Source organism: Miniopterus natalensis, chromosome 19 (genome assembly GCF_054644295.1).
Source record: "Miniopterus natalensis isolate mMinNat1 chromosome 19, mMinNat1.hap1, whole genome shotgun sequence".
NCBI classification, from domain to species: Eukaryota; Metazoa; Chordata; class Mammalia; order Chiroptera; family Miniopteridae; genus Miniopterus; species Miniopterus natalensis.
The window spans coordinates 22,998,851-23,018,792 of NC_142099.1; the positions used below are offsets into that span (position 1 = coordinate 22,998,851).

The 19,942-nt window shown below is 34.9% G+C and overlaps 1 protein-coding gene across 1 annotated transcript; it reads right to left on the reverse strand.

The window, feature by feature from the left end:
- Positions 1 to 427: 427 nt before the first annotated feature.
- On the reverse strand, positions 428 to 19,827 carry TRMT1L (tRNA methyltransferase 1L). The gene is made up of 15 exons (XM_016224617.2): positions 19,399 to 19,827; positions 18,297 to 18,407; positions 16,922 to 17,035; positions 15,990 to 16,054; positions 14,320 to 14,449; positions 12,803 to 12,926; positions 11,924 to 12,003; positions 10,074 to 10,323; positions 9,454 to 9,666; positions 8,024 to 8,214; positions 5,094 to 5,172; positions 3,229 to 3,395; positions 2,480 to 2,542; positions 931 to 1,057; positions 428 to 823 (listed from the first exon to the last, which is right to left on the reverse strand). The coding sequence occupies exons 1-15, from the start codon at positions 19,613 to 19,615 to the stop codon at positions 571 to 573; spliced, it is 2,184 nt and encodes a 727-aa protein (XP_016080103.1). The 5' UTR covers positions 19,616 to 19,827; the 3' UTR covers positions 428 to 570.
- Positions 19,828 to 19,942: the final 115 nt, after the last annotated feature.

Below are 19,942 nucleotides of genomic sequence, written 5' to 3' on the forward strand. Positions count from 1 at the left end.
AAAAACTTGGGGTTTTTTTTGGGGGGGGGGTTAGTCATCTAGACCTTAAACTTAGAAGAAAATGTAATTCTATCAGGCAAGTATTTAATTTCTCAAAAACTAGAAATTAAAAGATCAATGTGGGAGAGGTATGGTTTCTTAAAATCAGGAATGTATTTTAACTCCATAATCGTGAAAATATCAGTGACCTGAAAGGACACTGTTCTTCCTATTCTAGTCAGCATCAGTTTAAGCAGAGATGTGATTAATAAAGAATGGCTTCCGTGACATACAGAAAATTCCAAACACTCTGCATGTGAGAATTTTCTGAGTTATTAAGCAGTAGGTGATCTCACTCATAAACCTGGCTTCATATGAAATGTTTTCATTACAATTTTAAGTTGTCTTTAAAATACGAAAAAATTGGAAAGCATAACTCCCAAACCAGTTAAGTTAGAAACTGCTACTTTCCTGAATGAAAACAGCACTGTTTTTATTTTTACACCACTGAATTGAAAGAAAAAAACTACAGGTGGTATAGAGAACTACTAGGCCGACCATGTTACGTCTGGGAGTAAACTCTCCCTACATTTACCATCTTCTGCAACCGCTTGCTTCTGCTTTGTCATTCACTGACACTTCCACCCTGTCGGCTACTGTTTCTTCTGATGTAGACTGGACGTGGCCCTCTGACTGTCCTCCGGTGTAGGTGGGGGTGCTGTACTTTAAAAGGATAGACTTAAACTGCATCAGAGGTGCATCTGTACGAACACCCATTGGGTCAAAGTGAGTTCGGCTTACTCTAAAGCCTGCTTGAGAAAGATAGCACAGAAACTTTTTTAACCTGCAGCAAGGAAAGGGAAGAAAAAAAAAAAGAGGTTGAATTTTTATTTAAATCACAGGGTCATTTAAAGACAAAATATACACGCTGCCATTCCCTGGCAATCTTACTTGGGCATATTCATCCCTTTAATGCTGTGTCTGTGGACATTGTAATAAAAGGGAGGGTGCTCAGTACTGACATCAGTCTTTTGCTTCTTGGCTAGATTTGTGATTGTTTCATTACCTTTTCTCTTTCCTGAAACACAAATACACACAGTTAGCATTCTCTTAAAGATTACAAACCAGTACTTTTATAACCATACGCTATCTCAAGTCTAAATCCTCTTACAACACACCATTTCAATTTATCCAATCTTAATTCTTACGAGAACTCACTGTAAGGATAAGATACTCTCATTTTCACTCTCCTTCACTGATGTAATTTTGACATAACTGCCGAGTCAGAACTTACTTTTTACCATTTTTCATTTCGAGCCTCAACTTTATTCTCATCTCCTGAAGACAGCTACTTATGAATTCTGAGCCTTTCACCTCACAGACTTCATTACTGTCAATACTATCCCCCTCAGAGTTTAAGTTCTAGCTTTTCTTTTATTGTTTCATGTGTGTAGGTCTTTTATGTGTGTAATCTTTTCCCCCCAGATTATATTCTAAGTTCCTGGGGATAATGCCCTTCCATTTTTATACTTGTACTCTTTACCGAATGCCAAAATTTGATTAATTGTAGGTCTTCAATGAATACAAAACCTTCCCAAGGTAATACAACAAACAACACGAAGTCGAATGATGCCCTTAAATCTAATGCTCATCAATGGATACCATATTGCCTTTTTCGTACCTCTGACAGAGAAATTGAGTAGAATAAATAATTTTAAAGTGATTTGAAAGTTGGCAAATTAGCTGAAGATGCCACATGAACATGACTATTGGAAAAAACATAGAGCAGTTATTAAACCACATGCTATTAATAGGAGTTGAAGTTTCCTTGTCTTTGAAGAGCAACACTAGAATGTTGACCAACTAATACAAGATTACAGCTCGTAATTATAATCCTCGGCTCCTTCAACCTTAACACTATTTTCTTCCTTTTACCTGTATTCAAAACACATTTAGAATCTAAAGTTGTCTTTTAAAAAGCAAAACAAAACCTTAGACATAAGGCACTGACATCATAAATCTTAACACCCTTTTGATATGAATCTGCAGTGCTTAATACAACCATACTTTAAAGTATGCACATATCCCCATTTATAAGAAAGGCCATATAATAAATTCTTATGGCTAGAGAATAGGTCTTCTGATTAATCAATGGAATTGTTATATATTATATGTTGATGAAAAAGTTTCAAAGAATAAGAACAAAATTTAATCTTTATCAAATAGAATTTGATCTTATTTTGGTTCACATAGTTCTTTCAAGATAGTATATAGTTCTTTCAAAGGGATGCACCATATATTAGAACTGTGAACAGAGTACATGTTAATAGAAACTTTGAACTGTGCAAATGCCAGGTAAACAAGTTTTACTATAATTGTCAGTATAATAAAAAAAAATGTACTTTGAAACAGACCAAAGAAATCCCCTACTACTCTTCCGCCGTCTGCCCTTTTCCCGATACATACATTTGTACATATACATACACACATATACACATACCTTGTGCAATGTAATTATCTGCTGTGGCATCATCTGTAGTTTTAATAGATACACCACATTCTTCTAAAATAAAAACAAATGGGAATCACAAAATATTTTATAGGATGCTATTAGGTAACAATTCAAAGTTTAAATAAAGCTTACTAAATTATATCCACACTGCTTTTATGAATACATAGATTCTATGGCAAAACAGGGCAAGAATTACATTTTTAATCCTCTATCACAGCTGCTGCTTCTAATGACTTATGAGAAATGCTAGGATATCCAATAGGCCCAACCTCAGGTCAATGACCAGATAAAAACTGAAAAAGCCTATGTATACTAAAGAGAAAATAAGAGAAAAATCTTAGTTTTACTGGCTGATAAGTGTCTTAGTTTCTGTCTCACTGGATACTACCAAACACTTTGCCACATGACTCTCAGAATTCCCTAAGGTTTCTCTTTCCAGAAAGCAGGTAAGGGTAATAAAAATCACAACAGATGTTTAGTACTTTTAATCTACTAAAATTTCAAAAATACATACTTTTATCTTAATAAAATCATTATTTTAGGCCCTGAACATAAACCTGAAGAAAACTATGCAATTAAAAATAAAATTAGCAACCAGATTATTATCAGATACATTAGAGAGGATTTAAAGCACATTACTTATAATACTGCTTTTGATTATAACAAATAAAGTTTAAAAATATAGAGTATTTGGATAATCAATTTGTAAGCTAGTAAACTAGTGTTCAGTTACTTACCTTGCTTGTTGAGATTTGAAGGTGAGTGAACTGAAAACTGACTTTGAGGAGTACACTCTGACTCAAAGATTAATGTCTTTATTAGGGCCTGAATGTCATCTAAACCATGGTGAAGAGATTCAAATAGCATTCTTTTGAGAAATCCAGTATTAAAGAGGGAACTTGACCTAGAAAACAAAAACAAAAAATCAAGAAAATAGGATTAGGTTTGAGAGGAATGTTTGTCTTAAAAAATGTCTCCAGAATTTTACCACGACTAAGATATGTAATTACTGAAATTAAAAGAGTTTATGACTTAATTTAAATGTGTTTATTTTCTTTTTCCCCATTCCTTTTTATCATGTCAGTTCTCCAAACTAGTACTAGTCAAGGAAATTTTATTCACAGTTAAGTCAAGAATTTATCGCACCCTCATAATTTGTATAGCCCTGTGTTACACAGAGGTGTGAAACACACCAAAGTATAAAACACAATGTTATCCTATAAAAGCCTATAAATCTAGACAAGGACGTAATATAATGCAGAGGTTTTCACAATGCATATTCTTAATCAATGGTAGCTATTATTATCAGGGCTAGCAAATACATGTGGAAGGATATATGATTTTAAGTCAAATGAGTGATCAATGTAAGATTTACTAAAAGGGAATTTAGAAGTAATTTGGGTTGAAGCAGTAAGGAGAGACTTGAAAGAGGAAGAAGAATTTGAATTGGAGGCGGGGAAAGAGGCAGAGTTTCTGGATCAGAGCACAGATAGGACTATGGCTTTGAGTGAGGAAATCCTAATGCATGGTTTAGAACTCAGTCCTGGGAGGAAGAAAACTTGAGTTCTTGCCCTGCCTCAGCTGCTAAGTTTTGGAGATCAGTTTTAGCCAGTACTTAAAAACACTGTCATAATTTTCTCATCTGTAAAATGAGGAAGCTGGGCTAGATCTTCCTTCTGGATCCAACAGCCTGCTAAGAATAACTAATTTCTGCAGTTCTGAGGTCAGTGGAGGAGGGTCAGCACGCAGCAGATGACACAGGTGAGAGCACCGGAAGGTAAGACTGGCTAGGTCACGGGGTCAAGGCGGGGTGGTGAGCACACGATACACGGAATGCACTGATGCATTATATATAGAATTGTACACCTGAAACTTACATAATTTTATTAACCAGTGTCACCCCAATAAATTCAATTAAGAAGTTAAAAAAATCAGACATAAAACAACAACAACATGGGATAAAGATTTAAAAATGGGCATCAGACAAACATATTTAGCATTTGCGTTAATTTTTGGGTTTAATAGATGGCTAAACCTCGACCCTGTAAATTAATGAGGTGGATATCTGCCATGATTCTTGTCACAATGCTGTTAGGAATCTCTATGTGTACAAAAGCACACATACATAAAAAATTTGCACTTGAGTCCCATCAAACAACTTTACCTAAAACAAAAGGCATTTACTTTCATACGCCCTTCTTAAAACTAATTCCTCAAAGACTTTTTAACATTGACTCTTCTATAAAAAGTTATTATGATCACTTTACAATCACACCCTAGAATTCTATAATTATCAACTAAAAAAAAGCCTCATTCTTACTATTCAGAAATGAATTATCTAGTTTGCAGAACAGCCAGGCTTCTCTCTAATTCCACTGCCTCTTATCACTGTCACTAACTTGGAGGAATAATGGTATAAAAAAATCTAATCTGAAAACAGAAAACACCTCTGGTTCATAGGGGTAGAAGAATCCTAATTATTTGCCTAGACTTTTAAAAATTCAATCAAAATTTGCTTATCTTTTACCACACATCAGAAATCAGCAACCAAAGCAATACATAAGTCAGTTTTGAATGTATTATTACGCTTCTGCACACATACCATAGAGGTCCAAGTTCTATTGCTGTCTTCCCAGGCATGCTTCCATGGCAGTTACAGGGTAGCTGTCTATATGGGTTTTCTGTGAAAAAGTAAAAAGAAATCAAAGCAGAAAGGACAGTGTACATAGTAGTAATTGTTATATTAATAATTTGCAGCTACTATATACTGAGAATCTACTATGTGCCAGGTATTGGGCTATTTTTATAAAATCTCAATTATATAGATCAGAGTTATTTAAAGCTTAGGAGAGATTATAGAAATCCATGTCAAGCAGATTAGAGGCCTAACTTTTACTGCCTTTTAGTTAGTACACGAAATAACTTAAGTAGGAGGAAGTCTTATAAAGTCCACAAGGTATTTGTATTTTAAAATCACCTGACTGGGGTATAATTTACATGCAATAAAATGTATACATTTTATGTGAAAAGGTTGATGAACTTTGACAAATATATATATACCCATATAACTGCCATCCTATCAAAATAAAGACATTCCTCATGTATTAACTCTTCTGTAATTGGGAAGAAAATAATTACTCTATTCCCTAGACCTGATTCATAATCAGCCCCAAAATGGAGGCTAGAAGAATCTAATTCAGTTTAAAGAGCAATGAGGCCTGATAGAATCACAAGGAAATTGGGGAGGTACTCAGTTTCTAAGATGGGGCAATATTCTGGCATGAACTTTTCCAGTTCCCTTAAGGTCCAGAATAGTCATTTTAAATCAGGCTCTCTCCCACACTCCCAAGCTATTCCTGGGTGGATCATTCACTTTCTTGGAATGGCCAGATCTGATCAGTCCTAGATATGTCCAGAACCCAGGGCTATGGTGGTAGGGACATAGGTCTTTAGCTTCTTGCTATGTGATATCATTGTTATTCAATGCCATTAAATGGCATAATACACAGTGTGAGATCTTATTTTAGATTTACAGAGCGTCACTGCTTTTCCTAGGTCTACTTTTCAGTATTACTTAGCTCTAAGCCTTAAAGGTTATCATTGATTAGCTTTGTTGAGAACTATGTTCCTCAAACATTATGTGAATACATTCAAGAAGTCTTCCCTGGAATCATTAAATAATTACAAGTACTATAGGCAGTCTTATCCAAATGAAGGTGATTTACATTTATGGTTCTGTCAGTTACACCCACTTACCACAGGCAGACAGCACACACGTGAATTTTTATGTTTGTTTCTTGATGCACTTTGCAAAATGCTCCTATCATACAAACCTATGTCTTTTCCCAAGCTCCTTGCCCCTCAGTGCTAGGTCAGAATCAGCAAATTCCCCCTCTGGGGGGGTCAGGTTATCATTTCAAATTACTAGTAGCAAAATATGAAAGGATAAAGAAAGAAACTAGTATTTCCATGTCATTGGTATATAGACTAAGAGGCAATTTCAGATGAGGAATTCAAAAATATTTGGAGACTTCTATTTAAATGCAATGAATTGAACTGAACACACACTTATCTCTGCTATCTTTTAAAGCATTATTAAAATGAGAGCAATGGAATACAAATCAAACCCCAAAGATGACTAAAATGAGAGAGGAGGTAACAAAAGATGATGAGAAATGCCAATAAAATTTTGGAAGTGGGAATCAGATATACAAGGGGACAGCTGTTTTTTCAGGCCAGAGAAAGCTAAAGCCCAAGCCTGAAATGAGTAGACAGGTTAACAAAAAAGGAAGCCCACTGACACTGTGGGACCCTGGAAAGGCCTGAGAATTGAAGATACTGAATGTCTCTGAAGATAGGTATAGGCACCATGGTACTGCAAGAAAGACGCCTGGTTAAAAATTATAAGTTCAATTAGGACTCCTGGATCTTCTCTAAAACCCAGTCAGGCTCTGTGTCTCCCCCATCCCTAAGATAAGTTAGTTAATCGTGGGTGAAGCTGAACCACTGAGGACATGGAATCAGGAGCATTAGTCAGAATTTAGGGTGAGGAGATGTACAAGAAGAGGGGAATTAAGGAAAAGGCTGGATAAATGGTAAGACCCTGCAGTCTCGGATTATGTCCTAGGTTCGAATTTCGATTTTAAAAGAAAAGCAGATGGTAGAGGTGTGTAAATATATCCAACCACTGGAATAGAATAGAAAATCCAGAAACAAACTCAAATACATGTGGGACTTCAGTTTAAGAAAGAGATGGTATTCGCAAATCACTGCTGAAGAGGTAGATTCTTCAGTAAAATGTAACCTACCTTGAACAAGAAAGCTCGTGCTAATTATAGACAAAATCCAGAATACAAAGTTGTTCTCTTAACTTTAAACTGCAAGACTGAAAAAACAGATTTGCAAACACAAGTGACAAAATGAGAATATTTGCAACCCATATCACAAGGGTTAAAGTCTAATATATAGAAATAGTTCTTTAAAAATATCCATATTAAAAAATGCCAAGAACCTAATAAAACAATGACAACTGTTTCTATATCCCAGAAAAGCAGAAACAGAAACAGCTTTATGAGGGGAAAAGCCATGTCCTTGTCCTTGGTCCCAGGCCTGGCAGATAGTAGAGGCTCAGTAAATGTTTACTGAATGAATTTCATAACTGATGGCTCTGATATTCAGCCAGAAACATGAAAGTTATTTTTATAAAATTAATGATTTGAAACAGCCTGGACAAAGAGGTAATCTGATTTATGTTCCTAAAATCAGTGACAGTGGAAACTTAGTTATTTCTAGATGCTTCAATACAGGAGGGCAGGGCTAAAGGGCATAAATTGTATAGCAGGATAAATAACTTAAACTCACAGGAATGTCTTGTTTGTAGATGAAAGGAAATCCAGTATAGGAAATAAAGTTAGCACTGTCATCTTTAAAATCAAAGGACAATATGTGTAATTAGGGATGTGATAAAGGTCTAGTCACTGGAGGCTTATACATAAATTAAACACATATACAGTCAAAAGAAACTTGAATTACCTTCTACCATATTACCATCCTTCTGAAAAATTCTCTCTTCACACCACTGACAATGTATCAGATACTGAATCTTCTTGGCTGTTTCATCTGCAGAAGTAGGCCCCCTCAAAACTCTCACAACCACCAAGACAAAATGTTCCAGAGCCACTGCAAACAGTACTTCTATGCCTTTGTTACAACGAGCTGCAGCTCTGGGAAAAAAATTTCAGTTATTTTGGGTGCTTATCACTTTTCTTTGACATTATTTTGACAATACTAACCTGGACAGTAACTTATGGGTGGGTGAAGGGAAAATAAGGAAAATTCAAGTCTTAGTAGCAGTACTTTTAAAAAGTCACTACTATAACTTCTATACAAACTGAAACAGGAAATAAAGGATGCTTGCCAGTCTTCAGTAACTAGACATTTTCTGTTATGACAGCCTCTCAATAGGACTACATTCTCTGGTTTTCGATGTCACTTTCTTGTCATCACCACCTTTCTTCCTTTTTACCTATTTTTCCTATAAAAGCTTCTGCCAAACAATGTTTACTGAGTACTAACTATATGCAGGGTAGTATGCTAGCTGCTGAATATTCAGGGAAACATGAGTAGGCAGGGTACTTGACAGTATTAATTTTATAGACTTTTGGATTAAATTCTACTTTATGCACCATTTATGGATTTAGGTTTCTCTCTGCAGTTACACACTAAACTTGGCTCATGTATTAACTTGAATTTGTTAGTGTTATAAACATTTTTAAGTAGGTCCTTAGCATGTATAAACTGAACATCAAGAGTTTTCAATTAATTAGGAATAACCCTTAGGATCTATGAAGTCTAATAATTTATGCTGAGTTGGAATTTCAATCTAAATGCTGTGAAACTAGTGTTGAGGCTGATCATCCATTATCTATACTTGCAGTGTCCATTTATATAGCATAATATTCTGAAAAAAAAAGGTGCTCAAAAAAAATCTTCCTTTCTTTAATGGTTTAGAAATCCTGATGAGAAAGAGAACTTTTTTTGTAGGCAAGGTGACTTTGCAGAATCAAATTAATAAGCCATCATCTTGCAAACTATTTGTTTACAAAGATTAGATAAACATAAAACAATGACTTTTCCTAAATGTAAAAACAATCTTTGCCTTTTCATCTACCCTACACTGTAGAAATACCTGATTTAAAATTAACTTTCATTTTTATCTTCTCTTTCTTACTACATTATTAAAAATAACATTTTTAACTGGAGGGTAAACTATTTTAAACACAAGCTTTCAAATCAAATTTTAAAAGACACAACATAAGATTACAAAACAAATGAAGATTACAGATATGAAATACAGAATTCGCATTTTGTGCATATTTTAAAAAATGAGACAAGCACTCTCAAATCCGTTTCCATCATGTACCCAGACATATGAGGGTGTGACACTGCTGGCAGTTTGGTACCTTGCCACTGCAGCTACAACAATTCTGGCCGCTAGTTCCTTGTAATATTCAGTTCGGACAATGTTACAGCCGTAGTGACGCCGGGCAACATGCTGTGCCTTGGCATATAAAGAACTAATATCTGTAGAAGTCACTGATACTATGCCAAGGTTTCTTATATTTCTGAATGCAGAATCTAGGTAGTTCACAGATGTTCCAAAAGGGTCTAGGTGTCTAAAATCAGAAAGAATATAGACATATTTAAAATCATATTAATAACCAAAATTATACGATTGTCATTAATTCTAACAGTAAAATTCCATGGGTTCAAAAGTACTTTACAAATCTATTTTAAATACATAATTCTGTTTTTAAAGTAATAAAATAACCATATAATATGTTAGATATGTAAAAATAAATCAGGATTAGAGGAAAATTGTCATGCTCAGGCATTTTATTTCAAATGCTGGAAAATGTTTTTATTGCATTCCTTAGACCAATGCTAAAAACAAAACATGAAACTGTACCAACTGAAATAAATAAAAAACAACAACAGTCTTAGTTTTTAAGTCCCCCCCCCCCCCCCCAAAAAAAAACTCAGGTCAATGTAGAAAGTGACACAGCAAATTTTTTTCACTTACATGAAATCAAAAGATCTCAAATGCATCAGTACATTGGCATCCATTTTGGTCACCTTAATATTACCAAGCTTTTCCTCTCCTTCTTCAAGAATATCATCACTCTCTTCTTTTTCCTTACTGTCCACCACCACTTCCAATTTGTTTAAATGGCAGTTTTCCTGAATCAAGGTCACAGAGTTTTCATTCAAGTCATTAATTGTAACCTTGACTGCATTTCCAAGATGTTTTGCCCACTGTAATCCCATTATCCCTTAGGAGAAATGGGAAAGAAAAAAAGTTGTTAAATTGTAATAATTAAAAAATAAAATAGTATAACAATAATATAGAATATACTTCTAAAATATAATTGTTTCAAAATCTTAATATTTTCATAAGTAATTCTTTCTCACTAAAAGCCTCTGAAGAAAAGTTATCACAAAAAAAAGTCTTACAGATTTTCATTAGTATTTCTTATAAAACTTTTCTATGATCCCTGTTCAAATACAATCTCTAATTAATAACAAGAACACACATGAAAGATTAAATCTCACTGGAAAGGTAATTATATAGTAAAGGAGATTAATTACTTATAAAGCTAGTATGAAGGTTAAAAGACAAAAGTAGTAAAAATAACTGTGATTATAATAATTAGTTAAGGGATATACAAAATAAAAAAGATGTAAAATGTGACATCAAAAACAAAATGATGCTGATGTTTATAATGGGATCAAACTTAAATTGCTATCAACTTAAAATGGGTTGTTACAGATAAAGCTTCCTGATAACTACAAAGCAAAAACTTATCGTAAATAAGTTTTTTTAAAAAAGATAAAGGAATATAAACATGCCATTATATAAAATCATGAAACCACAAAGGAAGCGCGCAAGATATGATGAAAGGAACAAAGAGGAACTACAAAAACAACTAGAAAACAGTTAACAAATGGCAATAAGCACATGCCTATCAATAATTACTTTAAATGTCAAAGGACTAAATTCTCCAATCAAAAGACGTAGAGCGACTGAATAAATAAAAAAAGCAAAACAAGATCCATCTATACCCTGTCTAAAAGAGACTAACTTTAGATTTAAGGACAGACACAAACTGAAAGTGAAGGGATGAAAAAAGATACTCAATGCAAATAGAAACCAAAAGAAAGATGGAGTAGCCATACTTCTATCAGACAAAACAGACTTTAAAACAAAGACTGTAATAAGAGACAAAGAAGGGTATTATGTAATCATAAAGAGGTCAATCCAACAAGAAGAAAGAACATCTGTAAATATTCATGCATATAGCATAGGAGCAACTAAAGATATAGAACAAATATTAACAGATCTAAAGGGAGAAACAGCAAAACAATGATAGGAAACTTTAAAATCCCTCTTAAATCAATGGATAGATCATCTAAACACAAAATCAGTAGGGAAATATGAGTCTTAAATGACACAGAGCAGATGGACTTAACAGATAGTTACAGGACATTCCATCCAAAAGCAATAGAATATACTTTTTTCTCAAGTGAACATGGACATTTTCCAACATAGATCACAGTTTAGGCCACAAAATGAGTCTTAATAAATTTAAGAGGATTGAAATCATATCATGCATCTTTTCTGACCACAACAGTATGAAACTAGAAATTAATTTCATGAAGAAAAGTGGAAAATTCACCAATATGTGTAGATTAAACAACATTCCACTGTGAAGTGAGTGATGGATACAAAGGATTTATTTATTATATTCTCCACTTTTGTAGACATCAGAAATTTTTCCACAATAAAAAATATTCTATGATATCTATATACATTTTCTAAAAGATACTGTGCAAATCTAATAAGTTGGGTTTCAAAAGAGCTTCATTACTTACCAGTAGCTCCAAAGGCATCTAGACATTCCAAAGGCTTTCGTTCCTCAGCCAGAGCAGCCAAAGTACAGAATATTAGCTGCCTAGAAAAAAGTATATTAATCTGAAATGATTTTACTCTACCATGGCTTCATCATTATAGCTTTTATGTTATTTAATAATGAGAACTGGCGTTCCTATTTGAAAAGAGGCCTAATAACATATTCCCTACTTAACGATATCAGAACTAGAAATTTGTGAAATTAAACTATGAATCTAATTGGGTTCTATTACCAAGCATTCACTATAAATAATGATTTTATAAATAAATTTTATAAATAAAAGTTTTATAAATAAAACTTGCCCACAAAAGCATTGTTCATTAATTATATACAGTTAGTTCTACTTCACTCTCTGAGAAAGAACTGCTCTTGTAAAAAAAAAAAAAAAAAAAGAGAGAGAAAATAATCATTCCGAGAAAATGCTAAAATAGATGATTTTTATTCTGTACCTAGTTTTAAATTTCAATACATTAGAACAGCGATTTTCAACCTTTTCATCACATGGCACACATAAACTAATTATTAAAATTCTGCGGTACACTGAAAAATGTTACATATTTTTGCCAATCGGACAAAAAAATAGGTGTAATTTGGATTCACTCACACCAGATGGCTAGTGTTGTGCAAGCTGTTGTCATTTTTTCATTTGACGATCTAAGGGAAAAGAGGTCAGTGCGCCTGACTAGTCAAGTACTGCATGTTTTAAAAATTCTTGCGGCATATCAGTGTGCCTCTTGTGGCATACTGGAAGAAAATCGCTGCACTGGAACATAAAGATTAAGAGAGGGTACATTTGTAATGATTTGAAACATCCCATAACCCTTTTCTCAATTTAGCTTACCGATTGAGTTTCATTTTGGGATTAAAATAGGAATCTGTTTTCTGAGGTACAGAATAGTTAGGACAAACTTGTACATCTGTGTCTGACTCTTTCAAAATTTCATTAAGTGGCTTAGCAGCAGAAGCTACGATGAGAAAATATTTCCAGTTAAATACAAAATAATTTTAAATATTTAAAACAATATACATTTAAAAAATAACTTTCCTTTATAATAATGTGTTAATGTAATTACTTGTGTTAAAAACTGATCTATTCAGCACTGCCTCTGGAAAAGAGTAGTTGCACATTCAGTTAAGTATCTAGGGAATTAAAGTTTATCAACTTAAAATCATAACTGCCTTGCACATCAATACATGATACCTAGTTAAGAACAATCAACCTAAAAACCAACCAAAAAAAAGAACAATCAACCTAAGATAGCTCTGAATCCTACGAAACCTTTATTACTCATGAAACACTATGTTTACATGGATTGGCTGCTACATGTTCTTGTGGGGTAATTGTTTGAATAGTAGTATCTTTGTATGATTACATTTCATTAGCCAGCATGAGTAAGAATCGCTATTATTTCCTGAACATGCTAGATTTCAGAACACTTTCTCATAATTATGACTTAAATCACAAATTACATTAAAACAGCTATGAAGAAAAATAAATTCTACACTTATATTAGAGTCATTTAGCTATAATCCCAAATGAAATACTGATGTATTTATGTACATGTTTCACATATTTAAGAAATCAGACATATATAATATATGTGGGGGAAAACTGAGATTATATTTAGATTTGATTATATTACAATCAGAATGTTAACTAAATAGCAACCATACTTCTCTTTTCACAACGCCAAGTAATAGTAGCCCTTCCTAGAGTTGTTATATATTCTTTTATACCCACCAAAGTGGCATCACATATCTCACAAGATTAGCCCTTCTCAAACTAGACTCTGAGAAAATTAAGCTCTACAGAAAATTATTTCAGTGACTATTTTTTTCCCAGTTCTTAAAAGGTACATAGTACCATTCTAGATGTATAGAAAAGAAATTACTTCATTACGTACATGGATGCCTTAGGGCATGAGGGCTTCCACTCTTAATTCTTGAGAAGGGCTGCCTTAGTAATAACTAATAAAACTTGATACCACTCAGGATAATAAATGGTCTTTATGTCATTTTACAACCTTTTCTAGTGTGTTTCAACAAGTATAACACAGTCATTGGCGCAGGAGCCATCATTAGTAATACAGTCCTATAATCTTTCACTAAGATACCTATACTTACTTGAGCATCAGTTGCTTTTTTCTACCCACTTATTAAATATATCTGTTCATTGAGGACAGATAAACATTGTTGGGAGCCTCACAGAAAGAGAAAAGGAAACCTGAAATAATGGAGTAGTTGACTAAGTGATTTAGTTAAGCCGCTATCATTTATCTCCCTGATGTCTAAAAAGAATAACTGGACCATTGTTTAAGGACTTACTTATTAACATGTTAATGAGATTGCTCAACTTACCAGCAATATACCTGGATTCAGTCTCTCCTTTATTCACATGGCGCCTAACATGTCCTAGCATATCAGTTCTTCTGGTGATTGTTGCTGAACAAATGATACAATGATAATGGGCGCCCATTTTACTGGATATCTATCAAACAGAGTATTTCATTTAATACATAAATAAGTTACTAAGACAATGAAATAGAAGTTTATTTAAGGTTGCAAATTGTTAGTGTGTCTTGGGTTTAATGGTATAGAAGATAGTATTAATTTTGCCATGTGACTGAAGGGATCTTTATGTCCTTACCTATATTTACATATGCTTTTTAATTCTAGTTTATAGTAGGCTACAATTTTAATTTCTTAGATTCTCCCATTCATTCTAATTAACAAGTAACTATATCCTCTTATAAGCAGCACTTACAAATGGTATATTAACAGCAATGTGCTGGCAGTTTAACTGGCTTTCCAGGAAAATTAAGTCCTAATTTGTAGTGTTTGCAGCTTTCAGTAGTACAAATACTCTAAAATTTCAAGAAGAAATACTCTCTAATTTCAAGCTACCAACGTTACATCACTGAACATGTATCTGGGAAAAGACAGCACTGCTACCATGTAGATATTATATAAATAACTGTAAGAGCACAGATAATAGAAAAATGTAATAAAATAGGAAATAATGAGCTTTGAGTATTCATTACCTTTGTTTTTAATATAATTTATTCACTTTTAAGTTTATATAATTTAATTTTTAATGATGACTATGTTTAGTAACCAGCTTTCAAGATTTCTGGAAATTTGAGCTAGTTCCAGTACACCAAATGCTCGATATACTGAAAAGTCTATTTTTCCAAGTAAAAAATTCTCACTTTACAATTTCTCATATAGCTGAGGACCAAAAGACTACTCCAATGGCTCTTTCCTACTTTTGATGCTTCTACCTATTTATTTGGGATCATATAGCAAGTAGAGAATATTCATGAACATTGCAGAATTCCTGATGGTACTGTGGTTAAAAGTTCAGAATACCTTGAATAAGGTTCATGGACCAAGCATTGTCCTGACTACTGCTTAAGAAATGTTTTTTCCCCCAGCACTTTATTCTTTTTAGTGATCCAAAAGGGAAATTAATAATGAAGACTCATTAAGCTAATATGTATTAGGATAGTATCACCAAAAATATTTTATAACTTTTATTCCCCAAAGGTCAAATCTATTCTAAAAGTGAACATATGTAATTTTTAAAAAAGTTATCAATGATTTCAGAAAGTTTCTTATTCTCTCCTTTGACAAATTAAATGGAAGTGCATGAGGAGGATGAGAATGAATCAACACAGTCACTAAATCAGAAACTGAAGGCTTATTCCATGATCAAATTTATTTTAAAAGAAAAAAAAATACTTTCTATTTAAACTCTCCATTCTAAAATTAGATAAGTTAATTTTCCTTTTGAACACAGACAGCAATTTATCTGACTGAAACTAAAACTATGAAAAATTCAATACAGCAACTCTTTTTCATGCATTTCATATTTTTCCCTACATGACAATCTGAAAGTACTCAAGATACAAAATCTTTAAGTAAACCTTATTGCTGAATATGAACATTTTAGTTTTAAAGCAAGCAAAAATTGCACTTTCTTTAGAGAAAGCTAAATTTAAAAATAAAGGTAACATCTGACTGATTACCTGTTCTCCAATAATGTTTGGTTTCACTGGTCGACAAGGTAAGTGACAGATGCACATTCTGTAACCTAGAATGAAGAATGGTTGGTTGTGATATTGCTGTTCATTAAATATTCAATTTTCATTAAAAATTATTAGCAAATTTTGTAAGAATAACAGATTCTTGTATTTGTAAATGCCATAATTAATTTACTTAAATGAAACTGCCTTAATTTACTTGTTATATATGATGTAGTATAAAAAACATAGGAGACCCAAGTTTGAATTCTGGTTCTGCCAAGACTATCTGTGTTATCTTAGATTAGCTATTTAGCTTCTCTAGAATTCAATTTTATCATCTATTCTCTCCCATCTTGACTTTTTCTTAGGCTTCATCTTTGCCTTATGCTAATTTGCCGCTACAAAGACTCTTCATTTATTACGCTGTTCAAAATGTGGACCCCTCCAGGGCCAAGCAGAATATGCAGTACAGAACAGATGCTTAATAAGTGTTTGCCAAAATAAACTACTTGTGTTATATATTGCTATTGCCTAGACAGTAATATGGTCTTTTATTAATAAACACATTAAAAGAGGTGTAAGGCCCAGCCGGCGTTGCTCAGCGGTGGAGCATCGACCTATGATCCAGGAGATCTCAGTTCGATTCCCGGCCAGGGCACATGCCCAGGTTGCAGGCTCAATCCCCAGCTGATCAATGACTCTCTCTCATCACTGATGTTTCTCTCTCTCTCTCTCTCTCTCTCTCTCTATCTCCCTCTCCCTTTCTCTCTCTGAAACCAATAAAGATATATTATAAAAAATAAAAAAAGAAGGGTATGAATCCCCCATAATTTTAAACTTAAAATACTTGATTAAGTTCACAATGAAATTCCAAAACTGGTATCAAATCTTAAATTTCATTTACATAATTTTTTAGCAAGCACAAAAATACTAACCTTCAAATTCAACTGAGACTTTCCAGTGTAAATTTTGAAGGTGCCGACGAAGCTTATGGCTGTTACAAGCTCTGAATTTTTCCTTAGGGCACAATGGACAAGACTGTTTGTTTCCTGATAAAGAAAAAAGAACCAATAAGGCACAGAACATACTAGCTATTAATGCTTAGATTCAGCAATGAAAACAAAAGAGGGGACCCCAACCCCACCCCACTTCTTAGATAATGTCTTTCTTAACTTCAGGGAGACGTCACCCCTGTCTCAGGAGTAATTGTTTCAGCACAGGGTCAGTGATTTTTATCCTAAAACTCCCCTCTCTGTGGCTAGCTGCTAGCCTTGCTGCCACTGGGAACAAAAAGGATGAGGAATGATAACCTATATATCCCTCCAGCCAAAATGCGTGGCAAAGAGAGCCATTCTGTACTTTGGAAGGGGAAAAAGGCAGCAGTTGTCACACTCCCAGAGGGGCAGGAGCTGAGCAGAGAGAGTAAGTGGCTGCTGTGGTATTCTGCTTTTCTGGCAGCAACAAAAACAGTTAATATGTGGAGTTAGAAAAATGGAAGAAGGAACACAAAGCAGTAGAAGGAATTTAATATAATTGCTATTCTGAGACTGGAGGCCATGATTAGAAACACTGTATCCTATTACTGAATTTGTAAAGTCGTCTTTCTTTATTAAGCATATTCTTTCAAAGATTATGGATCATCAAAATAGAAGTCTTATTTAATTAGAAATGTATCTTAAATAGAAACTTGGATAATGCACAAAAAGAAATAAAACCTTAAATTCAGATTTAAAGCAATAAAAATATATAGAAATAACCAATAACCCACTTAATAAATTTTAATCCAACAAATATCTCATATATAGCACACTGTAAGTAAAGACACTATTTATTTTTTTAATACTTCGCCTTCTTCAAAAAACCATGAGGTGATGATCTTAAGGATGGAATCCAAGCACTAAGGATGGCAAATCAGAGAGAGAGGAGCTTGGGGCATTGACAGTATTGTGGAACTCTTGTACCAGCCCTAAATTGCTTCTCTTGGTACTTATTTTACTTGAGAGAATATGAGCCTCCATATTTAAGGCAATGTATTTTTGGGATTTTTGTTATTCATAGCCAAATGCAATGACTGACTCATAGAATACATATACCCTTATCTATCCATGAGATTGTAATTTCCCTGAGGAGTTACAAAATCACTAATTCCCACGGCACCTTTGCATATAGATGCCGATCAGTTTCCTGAATAAAAATTATTTACTACTGTTCCAGTTCAATGGAATATACAAGTCTATTCCCAACAAACTTTTCATGAGTTGAAAGATGACAAACCATTAGAAATTAAGAAAAAAACAAACATGAAAATACCTGCATCAAGATTATCTGAGTTCAATGAACTAGCAGAGTCAAAATCCCCTTCAGTTACAAAAGCTAACTTCTCTAGGTCAGCAAGCTGCCTCTGAATTGAGATGTGTCTCTCTGAAAAGGAAATTTAAGAATTAGAAAATTACGCTTTAACAATCTCTATTTCAGTTCCATTTTTATTTATTGCTTCACCTAGAGTTTTACAGTTTTATTTCCTGAAACGTAATATCCTAATACCAAGACGGGAATACTGCTGGAATCCAGTTTATAAAATGACAAGTGTGCCTCAGAATGCACAAAGAGAAAAAGGGTCAATTTATAGATCACAAAGTAATTTTTAAAAACGTTCTTAAACCTTAAATTTAAAAATGTTCAGAAGGCTCTTAAGAAAATATTACTCATCAATCTTTTCAAGTCCTTTATGGTCCAAGAAATCACCACTTAGAAAACATGCACGCACATTCAGAAGCACAAACAATTAATATGGGCTATAATTTTTAACAGTTTTCTGATGGAATGGGGTACAAAACTCAATTGGTATTTCTGTCTGAGGGAAGACATCCATAATTTAGCTGACTATTAAACTACTCATCCTCCCCAAATTCTTTTCGGAAGCAAGCTGCTACAGAAAATGAAATAATGAGAAAAACCAACTTTTTGTGTATGTCGAGGCAGAAAGCCTAGTTGAAAGCGATGGTTTCTCAATCTCGGCAGCTAGGGTCTACCACAGTAAACACGGGTGGTCCCGGTTCCTAAGTCCCATTTTAAACGACTCAGTGTCGAAGCTGAGGGAAACTACCAGATCAGGTGTAACTTCCTATTTTTGTACCGGAAAAAGGCCCCCCTTAACGAAGAAGCCCTCAAGTTCATTTTGCAGCATCCCTGGCCTCCACATAACCTTCATCGCAGCGTCCTCGAGATTTGCGGACATGCCTTCTCCTCTCCTGCGCCCGCGCGCCGCGCTGCACGCACCCCTCCCGCCTCCCCCATTCCTCTACACCTTCCTTTCCCCATAAAAACCATCCCAGTGAAGAAGGGCTTTCCCCAGCAAGATGCACTTTCTGGCTTCTGCTGCAGCAGAAAGACCTGGGCCTCCTGCACTTACTGCTTTCAGCCTCGTCAGGGGCAGAGGCTAGGGACGGGGACAGGGCCGGAGCCTGAGCCAGGGCAGGGGCTGGAGCTGGAGCCGAGGCCGGAGTCGGAGCCGGGTCCGGGGCTGGAGCTGGGACCCGAGCCGCGTCCGCGGCCGAGGTCGGGACCTGGGCCGGGGGCACCTCCTCCTTCTCCTGGGGCTGCAGCTCCTCCTCCGCCATATTCTCCATAGTTACCGCCTCCGTGCCAGACCCGCTCGGGGACCAGGAGGGGCTCACGGCGGGGTCAGATAACTGGCGTGAATGACCAGAGTGCTGGATCCCAGGAGTGGAAAGCAAGTGGGGAGGGCGGGATGCGTGCAATAGACAAAAGAGGAAGAGCCAGCGACCAATGCCTGTCAGCAGAAAAATTAAAAGCCAGAGGCAGAGATTCACCGTTCCATCCGCTTCCCTTTCCCCAAGGCGTTACGACGCCACTGCACACTGCGCAGAAGCGAACTGGGGACGGCGACCAATGAGGTAAGAGAGTTCTGTTTCCAGCGTGCGTCTCCGTTCCAG

Bases quoted from the DNA above. Each gene is read 5' to 3' on its own strand.
- TRMT1L (XM_016224617.2), bottom strand. From the start codon at position 19,615: ATGGAGAATATGGCGGAGGAGGAGCTGCAGCCCCAGGAGAAGGAGGAG. The intron at 9,667-10,073 runs GTAAGTGAAAAA...TTCTGATTTTAG, and splicing joins TTGAGATCTTTTGATTTCAT to ACACCTAGACCCTTTTGGAA. The intron at 1,058-2,479 runs GTATGTGTATAT...TTTGTGTTTCAG, and splicing joins AGATAATTACATTGCACAAG to GAAAGAGAAAAGGTAATGAA.